The following is a 16636-nucleotide window of genomic DNA, read 5'->3' on the forward strand; positions in this document are numbered from 1 at the left end:
GATTTTCCAGACTGCCACGTAGCAATCAAAGGGTCCACAGAGCACGGGCTGGCTGGACCTTGAACACACAACGTTGACTCTGTCGGCTGAAATCACGATGAGCACACAAACCAAGTGGGGGTCACCGTAAACTTTGTAAGAGGAGGATGACTTCATATAATCCAGCCCACTCTGGAGATTCCTTTTTCTTGGACGTAGAAGTGTGGGGGATGGTGGGGTGCTTTTGTTTAGTGTCTTTCCAAGACCTCAACATGGCCTCTCCTTCTTCTCACACAAAAACAGATCAGGAGGAGGGCCGGCCTGTGGGCGGGCAGTTCAAGCATACCCTGTCAGGAGGAAGTGAGCGCAAAGTAGTGGAATGTAGTTGCCATTAGTGGGAAGAGGAGCTAACAACTAGCTTGCTATGCTCTGCTGGAATTGGGGATGAAAACATGCCTCACTTTACGGTGGTACCGGTGAGGGATCGAGCCCAGTCTGGCTATGACAGTCTGGAGGGTATCAACACTGTGGACCACAGGGACGGTGGACTGCAGGATAATCAAGACACTGTTAGCTCTGATGGTAAGATGCACAACTTTTTCCAAGTTTGGAATTGATGATGATAGGAGCATTTACAGCAGCATGGTGGCCTACTCTTCTAAACAGCTGTTTGGGCGGAACCCATGGTCAGAAACAAGTTTTTCAAGCTCATTTCTTCAAATAACTTTTGAATTTCCCAAATCTACAGACAGTTGAGAAATACATAAAGCGTGTTATGGAGGTGGGAAAGCGTCTCTGAGGGCACTCACCACAAAAAGGCCCTAGATAGGCGCCTAATACAAAAGATGGTGCTGTCGTATTAGTTCCAGAGAGAGATTTGTTTTCACCAAAATAGACTGTAGCACATTTCTGCCTCAGCTTGTCACTCACGTGTTTCTACTCTGTTCACACATGAAAGACTGAGGAGAATCCAAGACAATGAGAAGGAGCAAGGCAAGAGGAGTATGATTATGTGGGATTTTTACAACATGGACCAAAAGAAAGAAAACATTTCAGAGGAAAAATATTGGGTGTGGTTTTTGAATGACTCAGACAGAACCAAAGGCCGCATTTAAACCCACACACTGACTAACTGACCCCCTTAGCTGTCTCTGGTGTGTGCATTGTGATAGGCTGAAGACTTAAAAATGGAGGTTGGTTTAAAAAAAAAAATAATAAAAAAATAAAATAAATGTTTTTGTCGCTTTGATGCTTGTTTGAAAACAATAAGAAACTTAAAAAATAAGCGAATGCTTTCGCACGAATGCTGCAAAGATGGCAGAGCAACAAGAGACAAAAAGTTTTGTCTGAGGGGGGAAAAACGGGGAGCTACCAGGATATACAAAATAAACATTGGCTCGGCATTCATTCACCGGCATGACCACCCCCCCAACCGTACTCGTCAGCACTGACGAGTTCGGGTGGGGTGGGGGGTTAGCCAAACGTTTTCTAACCGTCATATGCTGTTGTTTAGCCACAACTGGATTCAGTTCCCTATTACTATTCGTCCTTCACACAGCCACTGGAAACAGAAATGTTGTTTGATCCATCTGCAGGTGACCGGGAGATTGATTTTTAATTCTTTGATGATTTTACGACACTGTTCGGGTTTGCAATGATCCTCATGGGAAATGCAGTCTTCCTTAAGGCAAAACACTACCCCTTTTTTCCACCGGCATCGCTATAATTGACCAAACTTAAAAGTTGCAAAGTGTTTCTTTAAATACAGATATTATCTGATGGTTTATCCTGAGGATATGATGAGAGATTGGTTGTTCTACCTCAAGCTGCTTAGAAAATGGTTTGGGGAGACTGTTAGTAGTGTTGATTAGTAATAGTGTGCCAGTCAATTTAAATACACCTCACATTGTAAGAGCTGTAAATAAACACCCAGGTTATACGAGAACACTCACCTTTCATATATGTTGATAATTTCTTTGTACAGAATCACACAAAAAATATATATATTTAAAGGATATTGGATTGTACTCAAAATGCAATATTTGTCAAAGCTTCTGTAGTCACTGTTCCTGTGAAGGGCCCTCTTCAATTTTTTGCTGTGTACTGAGTTTCCCAGAGCAATGACATCCTAGTTTGCGGGCAGCTGCGAGGATGACAACATGCTGTTAAAAAAGGAAGTGAGACCGTGGTGAATGAGGAGAACAGGCGTATGCTATAATAAGGATATGTAAACACTTTGCAAGATAACCATGGAGATGTACTACAACGTCAACAATGCAAAACATGTGGCCAAGGACTGTCTTGTGTGTGGACTGTGGAATGCCGTTGTCATTGTTTTTTGTGCCAGACATTTGAGAAAATGTATAGAGGCATGTTTTGGAAACATTTTAATGTACTAACTGTCATACAAGTAGTTCAATTCAATTCAATTTTATTTGTATAACCCTAAATCACAACAAGGTTGTCTCAAAGGGCTTTGCAGAGGCAATATGATACACAGTCAGAAACAACAAATAAGTAAACAAAGATGAATAAATAATTAGCAAATGGAGTTACAGTCTGTAAAGATGCAGTAGAGCAGTGGTCTCAAACCGGTCCTCAAAGGGCCGCAGTGGGTACTGGATTTCATTCCAACCAAACGAGAACAATCCCTTTTCACCAATCTGGTGTCTAACAAGTGTAATCAGTTAATTGCAGTCAGGTGCTGCTTACTTTAGCAGAAACCTCATTGGTTGAACTGTCTGTTTTGGATCTGTTGGAACAAAGACCAGGACCCACTGCGGCCCTTTGTGGAATCGGTTTGAGACCCCTGCAGTAGAGTAAAAGAACAAGAAGAGGTCCATCTAGCCAGATGAGACGGGGGTGGCAATGAGGATGTCCATCTAGCCAGGGGTCTGGATAGTCAGGAGGCTGCAGCTGAAAAATAGCTCCTCCCCAGAGGGGAGGGGGGAAAGGGGACACTGGGTGACTAGTGATGAAGAGACTAGTTAACTAGATATTAACATTGAAAAATAGAAATAAAGTAAGACAAGTGGTAGGTAGAGTGAGAAAAAGGAGATAGAACTCAGTGGTTGTACTTCCCCCAGCATGATAGCTTCTAGTGCAGCTTAGACTGAACTGTGAATCTAATCCGACTTCAACTAGCCTGACCATAAGCTTTGTCGAATAGGAACGTCTTTAATCTAATCTTAAATGTGCAGACTGTCTCGACTTCTTTAATATTAGCTGGAAGCTGATTCCATAAAACAGGGGCTTGGTGGCTAAAAGCTCTAGCTCCGACAGTACTTTTAGAAACCCTGGGAACTACCAGCAGACCTGCATTCTGAGAGCGGAGTGTTCTGTTGGGGCGATATGGAACCAGAGCATCAGTGAGAGATGGCCCCAACCCATTAATGGTCTTAAATGTAAGAAGGAGGATTTTAAATTTAATTCTAAACTTGACTGGAAGCCAGTGAAGGGCCTGGAGCACAGGGGTGATGTGCTATCTTCTATTAGTTCCCGTTAAAAGTCTTGCTGCTGCGTTTTGGACTAGCTGAAGACCTTTTAGAGAACTTTTAGGACAAGCTGCAAGTAGGGAGTTACAGTAATCCAATCTAGATGTAACGAACGCGTGAATTAATTTTTCTGCATCGTTTTTAGATAAAATATTTCTAATTTTGGCTATGTTGCGCAGATGAAAAAAGGCCGTTCTGCAGGTTTGTTTAATATGAGCTTTAAACGATAAGTCTGGGTCAAATAGAACTCCTAGGTTTTTAACTGTAGTACTGGAGGCTACATTTACATTGTCCAGAGTGACTATTTGGGCAGTTAAAGAGTCCCTCACACTTTTCGGGCCTATTATAAGGACTTCTGTCTTTTCAGGGTTAAGTAGAAGATAGTTAGTGCTCGTCCAGGTATTTATACTGTATCTCGGACGCAGGTGCTTAGTTTATCCACTTGCCTGATCTGCTCAGGTTTAATTGATAAAAACATTTGTGTGTCGTCAGCATAACAATGAAAGTTAATGCTATGTTTTCTGATGATATTACCTAGAGGAAGCATATACAGCGTAAACAAGATGGGCCTGGGGACCGATTGTTGCAGCACACTATAACAAACTCTAGAGTGCGGTGATGATTGCTGGTTTACATTGACAAACTGGTACCTATTAGATAAATATGATTTAAACTAGCAGAGGGCTGCTCTTCTAACGCCTATGTCACATTCAAGTAGAAAACAAACAAACAAACAAAAACAGATGAACCACTTTCATATTCAGATTACAGTAAAAAATTACAGAAAATGTAAGGATCTCTGTAACTTTAATGGTGTTTAGAATGTTTGCAATTAAAATCAAACTTTGACGAGGAAATTTCAACATTTTTTTGCATACAAGTATGAAATTAGCCTACTAATGTGAATGTGTTAGCATGAGCTAGCTTTATGGTACATTATGACCTTGTGCTGCAATGATTAATCGATAAACCTGAGTAATTAGATTAGAAAAAAGCTTTGAATTAAATTTAGCTGCTTTGAGTATTCATTTAATTAAAGTGGCATTGTAATGGCTTGTTTTAAAAGTGTTTACATTTATTTCTTTTGATTTGGGTGGATACACTGCCCTCTAGTGGCAACATTGAATATAACATAACTCATTTAACATGGCTGAATCCAACTGCTCTCTCTTAAGACCACCATAAGGTAAGTTTTTGTTTGCGCTAATGTTTTTTAATGCATTTATAGTTTAGTTTATAGAAAAATGTAGCTACTTTTTGTGTGAATATGTGAACGGTTTGGTAAGAGCATTGTAAAATTAAAAAAAAAAAAAAAAAAACATTTTACCATTTAAGATAGCGGACTTTTGCTATGCAAGTTGTCAGTTGTTCTTTTGTAGGACTGAGACCCTCTTTTACAAATTTTTTCTGTATACCGTTTGAGGCTAAGCTCAGGTATTTTAATTTAATGTTCCTGATTCGATCCCTCGATTATTCGAACTAACTAGCTCATAGATTACTCGACTATTAAAATAATCGATACCTGCGGCCCTATTATGACCAACCCAATGCTTCATTGTTAATGTAATTTATGTAGCACTGTGTATCGGAAATATCAGCAAGGAGATGTGTCGGTTAGGATATCCAGCTTACAGTCAAGAAATTCTGGCCTCGATTCTTGTTTCAAGCTTTCTTGTGTTGCTTTGCATGATCTCCCTATGCTTGCAAAGGTTTTATTCAGGTACTGTAGCTTCCGCTTACTTTCCCAAACATGCTTGTCTGGTTCATTTGAGACTAATATGTTGCCCTGAGGTATGAATGTGAGTGTGAATGGTTTGTTCCTTGTAGGTGCCCTAAAGGACTAACAATTAGCTCAGGGTGTAGACAAATAAGGAAAAGGGCTATGAAGGATGGATTTTATTTTAGGAGTAGTGAGCTTGTACTTGCAACCAGGGAGGAAATGACACACATGAACGTCATACTTAGCCTATGAACACAGGTCTGTAAGGCCTAAAAACAGGCTGCTGCCATAACACTGTGGTCATTGTGGGAGAGCCAGAGGAGTACTCCCATACACTTGCCACACTGGGCGAACGATTGCAGCTGCATGATGCGAGTGTCGGCAACAACGTCCATGGTTCCCACCCCTATTGGTTTAATTCCATAAATGTTTTGCTTTTGATTCTTTTTTTTTTGTGATATAAACATGAGAATGACACCAGTGCAGTGTAAAACATGAGAGCAAAAATTAAATATAAAATAAAAATTATAGGCAAACATTATTGCTCAGTAGCGTACTTACTGGGGTTGGACAAAATAATAGAAACACCTAACATTTTGGTATCATAATCATCGAACATAATTGTTAAAGAAAGGCATGAGGAACATTCTAATAAAGTTGAGCATCTCGTATGACAGGCACATTCCCCAGAACTCAACATTATTGAGCATTCATGGTCAGTTTTAGAGTTTCAATTAAGATGTCGATTCCACCGCCATTGTCTCTAAAAGAGTTAGTGGGTATTCTAACTGAAGAATGGCTGAATCAATGCCTTGGTGGACTGAGGCTGTAATTGCCGCAAAAGATGGACCTGCACCATATTAAATTAGTTTTTGTTGATTTTTAAGGTGTTTCCATTATTTGCCCAACCCCTGTATATCGGAGCATTGCCATTTAGAGATTACATCCATTCAGGCAATGTTTGTTAGCCAAAAATCGGATAATAAATGAAAGCATGTACAGTGTATCACAAAAGTGAGTACACCCCTCGCATTTCTGCAGATAATAAGTATACCTTTTCATGGGACAACACTGACAAAATGACACTTTGACACAATGAAAAGTAGTCTGTGTGCAGCTTATATGATAGTTAATTTATTTTCCCCTCAAAATATAACCATTAATATCTAAACCCCTGGCAACAAAGTGAGTACACCGCATGGGAACTACGTACATCCCCAAATGTCCAAATTGAGTACTGCTTGTCATTTTCCCTCCAAAATGTCATGTGACTCGTTAGAGGAGTGCTGTCAGCATTGCTGCAGAGATTGATGAGGTGGGGGGGTCAGCCTGTTAGTGCTCAGACTATATGCCGTACTCTACATCAAATTGGTTTGCATGGCTGTCACCCCAGGAGGAAGCCTCTTCTGAAGACTGTACAAAAGAAAGCTCGCAAACAGTTTGCTGAAGACATGTCAACAAAGCACAGGGATTACTGGAACCATGTCCTATGGTCTGATGAGTCGAGGATTAATTTGTTTGGTTCCAATGGTCTCAAGCATATGTGGCGGCGACCTGGTGAGGAGTACAAAGATAACTACTGTATGTCATGCCTACAGTCAAGCATGGTGGTGGGAATGACCCCCCCCCCCCCCCCCCCACCACCTCTTCAATCTCTGCAGCAATGCTGATAGCGCTCCTGTAACGAATCACATGACATTTTAGAGGGAAAATGACAAGCAGTTCTCAATATGGACATTTAGGGATGTGCGTTTTTTCCTAGGGGATTGGAACAATCTGGAGTTTCTCATGGGTGTACTCACTTTTGTTGCCAAGGGTTTAGATATTAATGGCTATATTTTGAGGTATTTTGAGGGGAAAATAAATTAACTCTATTAAATAAGCTGCACACAGACTACTTTTCATTGTGTCAAACTGTCATTTTGTCAGTGCTGTCCCATGAAAAGATTTACTTAAATATCTGCAGAAATGTGAGGGGTTTAGTCACTTTTGTGATACACTGTACATTTCACAATTCTGCAGTAATCCAGAATATGTATGTTTTACACAACCTAAATAACCAAAAGATCTAAAAGGGTTTCACAGACACATCATGAACATTAAAATATTAACTCAAGTGAAACAGAAAACAATGATCTGTGGTCAAAGTACCTTTGTCATATAACTTTTTATTATCTGTCCAGGCAATACTGTATTGGTCCGAATATAAGACTGTGTTTTTTGCATTGAAATAACACTGAAAAAGAGGGGGTCGTCTTATATTCACGGTCTAGACATTATACCCTTTCACGATGCTAGATGTCGCCAGATACCACTGAAGCGATGTTCTGTCATGACAGATCTCAGCTACTCTTTTTAGTTTAACCAGTTTGCATTATTTTATTGCAATGTTTTTCCTTATTCAGATTTGTTTCAAGACTACAGTTACAGTTAGACTTCACTTTGATGGTTAATGCAGTTATTGCAATTTTGTTGTTTTATCACAATAGATTGGTTTATTTACATTTCAAAAACCAGAAGCCATTCATTTACAAATGTGATTGCACTTTAGTTTACATATTTAAATGGTCAGATATTAAGATTTGAATGAGGTAAAATAACATGCTTTTTCTCTCGAATATATTGTTATAATCATTTTTTTCCGGATGTACTGTAATTATTTTCTGTATAAAAATTAATTTGGTGTTCAAAAAGTCTTTTTTCAAACTTGAGTCTTGAAAAAGGGGGTCGTCTTATAATCAAGGCCGTCTTATATTCGGGCTAATACAGTATTTAATTAACACTTTTTTACAATCTTGTCACTGGTCTACTCGTTTACACTGTAGGTTCTGTATGTCATCCCCTTATTATTGAAATTTTAACACTAACAAAAATATACCGTCCTTGTGACTTAAATGATGTTCAAGCATTTTTTTAGAAGTGAATTTTAAATTGAACAATATGGCAAAAAGGAGCTTTTTTCCCTCTGAGTAGAAAATGAGGTCACTTTTTGGGACTGTGTTTATTCAAGGGTGCCTGGAAATTATTTGGAACTTACCGGTCGGCTTGAAGAAACCAGAATTTGAGCCAGGACTTTATTTTCAAATCAAAGCTGATTGTAGTTGTGAGTCTAAACAGTGTAGTTCAATTCAGTTTGCTTTGATAATTAGAAGAAATGTGCAAGTATTTATGCAGCTGAGTAGGAAATAAATAGGAAGTAGAGTGAGCTAATCTGCCTTTCAGTGTTAAACCTTTAATTCAATCATTACAGGGGAAGTTTGGCAGATAATAGGATTTTTCAATAAGGAGCTAATCGACACACACACCATTGAGGAAGTGCCTGTTGCCGAAACATAAATGAAACGTCATGTTTTGCTACCAAAACAAAGCAGACACATAATATAAAAATTACTGACTGTATCAGGTAATAATAAGTTGTGTACTCTTTACTTGGAATGGATGTGACAATTTTGGATATCAGCTCTGCATTTTATGCCCGTGTGACTTTTCTGACCAATAACTTTTCATACACTTGACCACACCAGTTTCCATCAGTACAACACTGGAACTGAAAATTCAACACATGACAGCAAAATTTATTTTGACATCTTTTTGCATGTTTATTCTGCTGCTGCATTACTGACACTTTCTGAGAGGTATTTACAAGGTTGAAAGTGGCTAGAATTTCTTACCGGAATTTCCTGACATGAAGGTTGCCATGGAGCCGGATATTTTTTTCCCCTAAAACTAAGGCTGTCAAACGATTAAAATTTTTAATCGAGTTAATTACAGCTAAAAAATTAATTAATCGTAATTAATCGCAATTCAAACCATCTCTAAAATATGCCATATTTTTCTGTAAATTATTGTTGGAATGGAAAGATAAGACTGATATATACATTCAACATACTGTACATAAGTACTGTATTTGTTTATTATAACAATAAATCAACAAGATGGCATTAACATTATTAACATTCTGTTAAAGCAATCCATGGATAGAAAGACTTGTAGTTCTTAAAAGATAAATGTTAGTACAAGTTATAGATGTTTTATATTAAAACCCCTCTTAATGTTTTCATTTTAATAAAATTTGTAAAATTTTCAATCAAAAAATAAACTAGTAGCTCGCCATTGTTGATGTCAATAATTACACAATGCTCATGATGCTGAAACCCATTAAATCAGTCGCACCCAAGCGCCAGCAGAGGGCGACAAAACACCAAAAAACACAAGTAACAAGTGGACATGACACTGTGCTGTCATTTTAATCTGTTTGAGCGGGGCATGTGCGTTAAACGCGTCAAATGTTTTAACGTGATTAATTAAAAAAATTAATTGCCGCTCGTTAACGCGATAATTTTGACAGCCCAACCTAAAGCCATTGAAATGCAGAGAAAACTGCTATTGGCACACACACACACACACACACACACACGCACGCACACACACACACACACACACACACACACAAAATGGTTTTACACATGGATTAGGATATTGCATTTCACATACTATCAAAAGGCAAATGTCAGAAACTGATATTCATTCAAAATTGTGTTTTTCAACGATTTGCAAAATACAGAGTTAACAACAACAGCAGTAACCCCAACCTATATCTCCTAATTTTTATTTTCCCTCATTTTCTCACATCTAAATACAAATCCTAAATTTTAACTACTTAACAACATAGGATGTAAATTAATCTTGGAATGGAATATATTTTGAAGATCACACATTGGCTGTTTTAAATTATAAGGAAATAAATAAGTAGCCTAACATAAATTAACAAAAATAAGTCGAAAGTGGACATTGACATGGAAGATGTTCTTAAACTCCCCATCAAAGCAAGTAAAATTAAATAAATAAGCAAGCCTCTTCAACTCTTTACTTTCTCTTAAAGATTTGATCGATTTTCTATTGCATCGCCCTTTGTATCACAGTAATTCAACAAACTTTTTCATTTTTTCTTTTTTTGCTGTTATAGAAAACATGTGCATTTGTACCTATCAGAGCTTTGCTGATCATATGTTAGAATGTCAGCCAATTGAACGGACAACTGAGTCCATGCGCACATCGACGCGACTGCTCATACCTGATCGAGTCAGACTCCTATAACTGCAGCAGCTGCAGAGAGCTCCGTGCCATCCCTGGAATAAATAAATAATAAATATAGGTGAAAACTGATGACCCTGCACCAGCACTTTAACACTTGTGCATGTAAATCTGACGTTAGTAGACTGTTTTCCTCTTAAGCCCCTTTCACACACAAATCCCGGTAAATTCCCGTGCCAGGTGACGCGGGATTTACTTGCGTCATTGCTATCACGCTTGGAGGGATATCCGGGGAATGACGCGGGCTGGACACTTTAAAGACCAAATGTGAAGTAAGGTTGGCCAACCATGTTTTTGAATAATATCAATGGCTAAACAATTATAAGCATATTTTCGGTATTTTTTTAACACAACCCTTCCAGATTCTTTGTTTAACCCATGGCAACGCCCTTGACAACAAAAATGCTTTTCTTCGACAATCTTTGGAAATCTTCGGAAATGACGTCACACCGAGAACTGCGAGGGAAGTCCGCCATACACACAGTATTGTTGCATTGCTTCTCGGTAAGATGCCACGGCGGTGTGTGGCGATGTATTGTTCTCAATCTAGAGAAAAGTTGTATGAGTGGCTGAAGGATAGCAGGGCACGTAAATGGACATCTTTTGTTCGCACTAAGCGAATGAATTTCACGCCATCATCGAGTTGTGTTCTCTGCTACAAACACATTGAAGATGCCTGCTTCCTCAACTGGTCTGCTTATGAGGATTTGCAAAAAAGTGTGATTTTTGGATTGATGACTGATGACTTTGTCAAAGCAGAGCTGCCAACTGTTGTGGAACAGTGCTTAATTTGTGAATCATAAAGTGCCGGAACGCAAAGTACATATGACAGCTCAGGGATGATGGCACGTGGACAGGTCCCGGAACAAATTGTAATAGCCCGAAAAGGGAAATAGAAAGAAGAGGAGTGAATGATGGCTTCCTTCACTTTATTGTGGCAACAGTTAAAAAACAAATATAATAGCGGACTGCTGCAACATGCGACCGCCAACTTCGCTCTCACGCCGCACTCTTCTCCTCACTTCCCGCAACGTCACCACTCTGCTGTCTGATGGCCCCTTCACGGGCCCTCACACAGTTATGGACATTACATTATGCAGAAAATGGTGCTGAAAACAAAACGCAAATGCCCACTTGCCATGCTGTGGGACTTTCCTTTTTTTCTTTCTTTTCTATGTGCTTTTCTGACTCGTTTTGAACCATCTTTCTTCTTTTTGAAAAAAGACAGTAAATGCAACAGTCTTTTTAGCATGCTTAAATACCGTTTGATCCTGGCTGCTTGCTCCCAAGATGCCGCAATTTTTTTTTTTTTTTTTTTTTTTTTTTTTTATGTCAGGAGTGTGATTTGTTGGTCCAGCTTCTCAGTGCACCAACAAATCTCCGACTCTTTCATATGACGTTAATTTTCATAAACTACATGCAATTCTTGCCATTTGTTGTGTAAATGAATTTATGCATATGAATATTTTATTTTATACTGTAATGTCCTAACTGCGTGTAATATTCTGATAAAATGTCTTTCGAGGCTCCCTGAAGTGCACGCAACATTACTCTTGTTTTGGTCACGTGACGCGGGAGTGTGATAGAGAGGTACAGGCTCTATCTATCACTCCACACAGCGTGCCAAGAGCCCCAAGCTGTGTTCGTACTGTTAGCTCCATGTGTTAATAAAGAAACAAAGTTGTCAGTACGTCGTGTGTTCAATACCTTTGTCAACAAAAAGCTCATAACAAGACACTATGCACGATCTGTTTAAGAGACGCTGGGACTGGAGAGCTGTGAGTAGTAGGAGGCGAGGGGGAGATGAGCGAGAAGCAAAACTTTGCCGGCGGAAGGGAGTCGGCAGTCCGCTATTATTTTGTTTTCTTATTGTTGCCACGATAAAGTGGAGAGAGCCATCAACGACTCATCTCCTTCTTTCCCCCCAACGTTTTTATATTATTATTTTATATGCTCGAGAGCTGCCGGATCTGCCAAAATGAACATGAAGTCTGATTTTTTTTTTTTAAACAATGTCATCAGATAGACAAAAACATAAAATTATGTGCAAATGCCTGCATCTTCAAATCATGAAAATAATAACAGCCTGTATTTTACCAATCTTGTAATCTCGATGGGTCTTGTCTCCATTTCATGTCAGGTAGTCCAGGCACATTGTTTGCATCCTGATTAGCGTCTGGCTAATACATGTTAGGTCCAACATAAAATTCCAACCTCCTCTTCTTCCTCCAACTCTTCAAAAACTTGGATCTCCTCCCTTGCGCTCGATCTATCGCTTATATCGCTGTTTGAATCATTGTTTGAAGGGCTTTGTATGGCGGCCATATGGAGTGCTGCCATCGCTGTTCTCGGTGTGACGTATCACTTCCGGGTTCGTCCCCTTTCAGGCTCGAACTTCGGAAAAGCGATTATTTTGTCAAATATACAACATATAAATTATTTTTTTCATGCTTTATTTGTTGGACAATGTTTAATTACTTCAATTGTGACCCTATTTGGCATGTTATGAAATTACTTCACATTTGGTCTTTAACAGACTTGTCCCATGTTGCCCACTCGGCGCTCTCTCTGCAGGTCGGGCTCCTGGCAGTTTTATTCGGCTATTTGCAGCATGCTATGTTGATAATTGCGATGTTTGTTTACCGCTTTTCGTCTTACTGCAAAGAAAGAGGAAGTGACGATCGGCCCACCATGATATTTACGTCATCAGCCCGCACACCGCTTCCCGGGAAAGTCCCGGACTTAAACGCGACTCTATAAATGTCCGCGTCACCCCCCGTGTCAGTCAACTATAGGCAGATTTTGACTTTTGGGGCAGGGGGGGCACAACATGTTGATGAACCCGAAACGAAGTTTCAGCAAAAAAAATTAACTTTCAAGAATAATTATCATAATAAGTTGAAAATAAGCGTCTTTTGTTTCCCATCATTTTTGAGGGGAATTCTAAATCAGGCTGCTTAGGACAGCTATACTCTTCGTCATCCATTGATTATGGTACGCCCACCGGTGTTAACGGGTGTTCTGTCAAATTTTGCACCCCATCAGAAATTGCAACTTTTAAAAAAAACAAATGTCCCGCAAAAACAGCGGTTACACCCTACAAACTTTCTTTAAATAAAGGAATATTTACTTATGCTTGCTCATGGACGGACATGTATAAAAGTTCTCCTCAGACACATTCTGCCATGTTAGCTGCACAAAACAACTCCACACCGCTCTCTCACTGTTTACGTCTTCACCGTGTAGTTAATTTACGCAATATTCATGTGGAACATGTATGTTTACAATGTTGCTTGTTCATTTAGCACCTGTGGATGAGATTGAGAATCCAATTGAATGTAAAAGAGGGCTTATTCACCGCCACAACAGCTTTGGGAGCAAAATATTATAAGGGTGCAAAATTTGTTGTACAATTAGCGTCTTTAGTGGGGCAAGTTGAAACGCCACTCACCATTTTGGCAGTGCTCTCTGGCTTTTTATGGTCCACATTTTCCATCCCTGGTTCTTGCTCAGTAGTTGTTGTCACTTTTGAAAGCTTAGGTTTGAAAAAATTACGTATATCCATCTTGCCGCTTTGTTCCTCAGGTGGTTTTGGCTAAGCAAAGCTAGTTGTGTTACTTTGTATTTGTGGGTTTCTTGAATGATCTCTGACTTCCGTGTGCTGTGACGAGCAAACTTTACTAATCGGACATGCAGATACGATTTGCTCATAGCATTACAATAGTCACATGATCTGTTCGAAAAATAATTTTAACCCATTATAATTTTTTTGTTTTGTTTTATCGCTTTACAACTTTTACAGACAATATTTTACCGCGAAATTTTTCATTTTAAAATCATATATGGGAAAGTCAATTACATGCAATGACAATTTTAGGCCACTGGGGGGCTGGGGGGGGGGGCTGACCTGACCCCCCTTAAAATCCACTTATGCAGTCAACCCGGGAAATTGCTTTCACAGCTGCCCATTTAAATGGTGTATGTGAAAGGTGTGTTGGAGATGCCTGTGTGGCAGACAGGCAAGTTGTTTTTACCATGGGGTTTTGACAGTTGCCGTCATATTTTCGGGATCAAAGCACCCTTCCGCCCCGTTCCGGTGCCGAATCGCTTCATGGAACGCAGTTCCGGACCGTTACGGCACACTTTCACCTCTGGGTATTTATCTAACACCAAGCTTGCTGTTAATGTTCTAGCATAGGAGATGTACTAAAGTGCTTAATTATACCTCAACAAATGACAAATTTTAGTGGTCTCTTAAAATTGATTAATTTATATATTCTAAATAGAGGGTGAGAGAGGAAGGTGAAATGGAGGAGGTTGGTTGAGAAGAAATATAGACATGTTGTTAATATAATTATGGTATAAAAAAGTTATTGTCAAATATGTTTATCAACATGCAATGAAAAACATTTTAAAATGATTAATTTGTTATCTGGAGACTAATTTCAGTAGTATCCTTGTTATATTGTGAATGAAACTGTAAAGATAATGATAGCCGTTTTTTTTTTTTTTTTTTTGCTGTTTCATTTGTTTTGCTGCTGTAAAACTGTAATGGTTATTAAAAAACAAATTTAAAAATAAATAGATTTTATTCTGTAAATATGTTTTATCCATTTCAACTTGGATTTGAAAAACAGCATGAATTTAGCGCCCATGTATTTACTCCAAACGGACACTAGATCGCAGTGTTGTGTTATTATTTTTTTAATCTACTTGGTCAAAGTCATCTGTAAAGCATTTTAATGGTGATAAAATTCCCACGAATGCTTTTATGCAAGTTTATTCTTCTCGGGTGAAACTCACTGAAATACCATTAAATTCATGTCAGATAACGCAAGGCTATGTGCTGCATCATTGAACACTGCCTCTTCATGCGCTATGAGTTGGATCAGGCCCCGCAGTGAGTGTTGACCCAGGGTGAGCGGGTGTCCTCAATAGTAGTTGGTGATGTGAGTGCAGAGTGCACAATAACGCTCATAACTATGCTGAGCCTCAGTGACACCAGCAGCAGCAACAGTGCCGTACTGAGCACAGGTGAGTGAGAACAAGGCATACTTATGATTAACCACTGGCGCTGCAGGAAATTACAATTTTTTTCCAAGGCTGATGCAGATTTTCATTTTGGGTTTATACATTTGCATGCATACATTTCTAGACATGCTACAAGGTGGCCTTATGGTTAGTTATGTCTGCCAAACAGTTTAGCAGAAACTCTGGACAAACCGTATGGTGATTTGAGGTGAATGAAAGACTTTAGTCAGTCTAAATTGTTTGAATCAGATGGGTTACATCAGAAAAAAATGATTAGGATGAGCACAATCAAAAACTTAGAAGTTATTGCAATTATCGGTAAACTTTATTTCAAGATCACTCGAACAACATGTCACGGAAATTGTAATTTTAATTAATCACAGCAATTATGGCGTTATTAAGTTTCTATCTCAATGGGGAAAAACTGCCATTTTCTCATAAAAATCTGATTATGAAGGAGCAATAATAAATACTCTAAATGACAAATGTTTTTGAGCAAAACGTTAGTGGTGCATGCTTAAATTTATTGACTTCCAAGGATGTGTTTGTTTCATTAATGTGCAGGACATGGCAATCACAAAGAAGACAGCCCTTTCCTCAACAGTCCTGATGAGAAGAAAAAGAATGACTTCTATGACAGAAACTTGGCCTTGTTTGAGGTATCTATTTTTTTTTTTGTCCATCAAATAACAACAATGATTTTGCATAACTATTGCCCTCATTCTTCACTCAGGAAGAGCTGGATATACGACCCAAAGTGTCATCTCTGCTCAGTCGATTGGTCAGCTACACAAATATCACCCAGGGAGCGAAGGAGCATGAGGAGGAGGAGAGCGCAGAGGCCTCGCGGAGAAATACTCCCAAGGTCAGTGCAATGGTGCAAGGATGACTGGTAATATTATCTTCCACTTGTAGGGCTTTCCCAGCCAAGTTTTGTATGAACACTTGTTGACAGATTGTGCAGCATGCTTGGTTTTAATACAATGGAGCCTCAAAGGTCTGACATAATCCAATTCAAGATTGATTTGTTTAGATTTCCAAACATTTTTCCCCACAAAATATGAAAATGGATTTAATTTGTTACCAGATTACTCAGTAGTCGTTAGTCACATTTTAACATTCTAAGCGATATAAAAAAAAAATAAAAAAATAAATAAATAATGTTGCTTGTACTCATAGTTAAAGAGTTATGCTTTCACAAGTGTCAAAACTGTCCACTTCTTGCACCTCTCAAACTATATTCTATGCCACCGGTGTTAGTCCGGCTTTTGTCATTTCCCTGCCCCGGCTTCGGAGAGCGTAAACAAACCAAGAGGCG

The 16636-nt window shown here is 39.0% G+C and overlaps 1 protein-coding gene across 1 annotated transcript in view; it reads left to right on the top strand.

Moving 5' to 3' along the window:
• The first annotated feature begins 214 nt into the window (after nt 1-214).
• slc12a4 (solute carrier family 12 member 4) overlaps nt 215-16636 on the top strand; it is a 34707-nt gene continuing 18285 nt past the window's right edge. Inside the window, exons 1-3 of the mRNA XM_057847161.1 lie at nt 215-561; nt 15883-15977; nt 16052-16183. Coding sequence (XP_057703144.1) covers nt 432-561; nt 15883-15977; nt 16052-16183 — 357 coding nt within the window. The 5' untranslated portion in view covers nt 215-431. The remainder of the gene's footprint in view (nt 562-15882; nt 15978-16051; nt 16184-16636) is intronic.

The sequence above is a fragment of the Corythoichthys intestinalis genome, chromosome 1 (assembly GCF_030265065.1).
Source record: "Corythoichthys intestinalis isolate RoL2023-P3 chromosome 1, ASM3026506v1, whole genome shotgun sequence".
NCBI classification, from domain to species: domain Eukaryota; kingdom Metazoa; phylum Chordata; class Actinopteri; order Syngnathiformes; family Syngnathidae; genus Corythoichthys; species Corythoichthys intestinalis.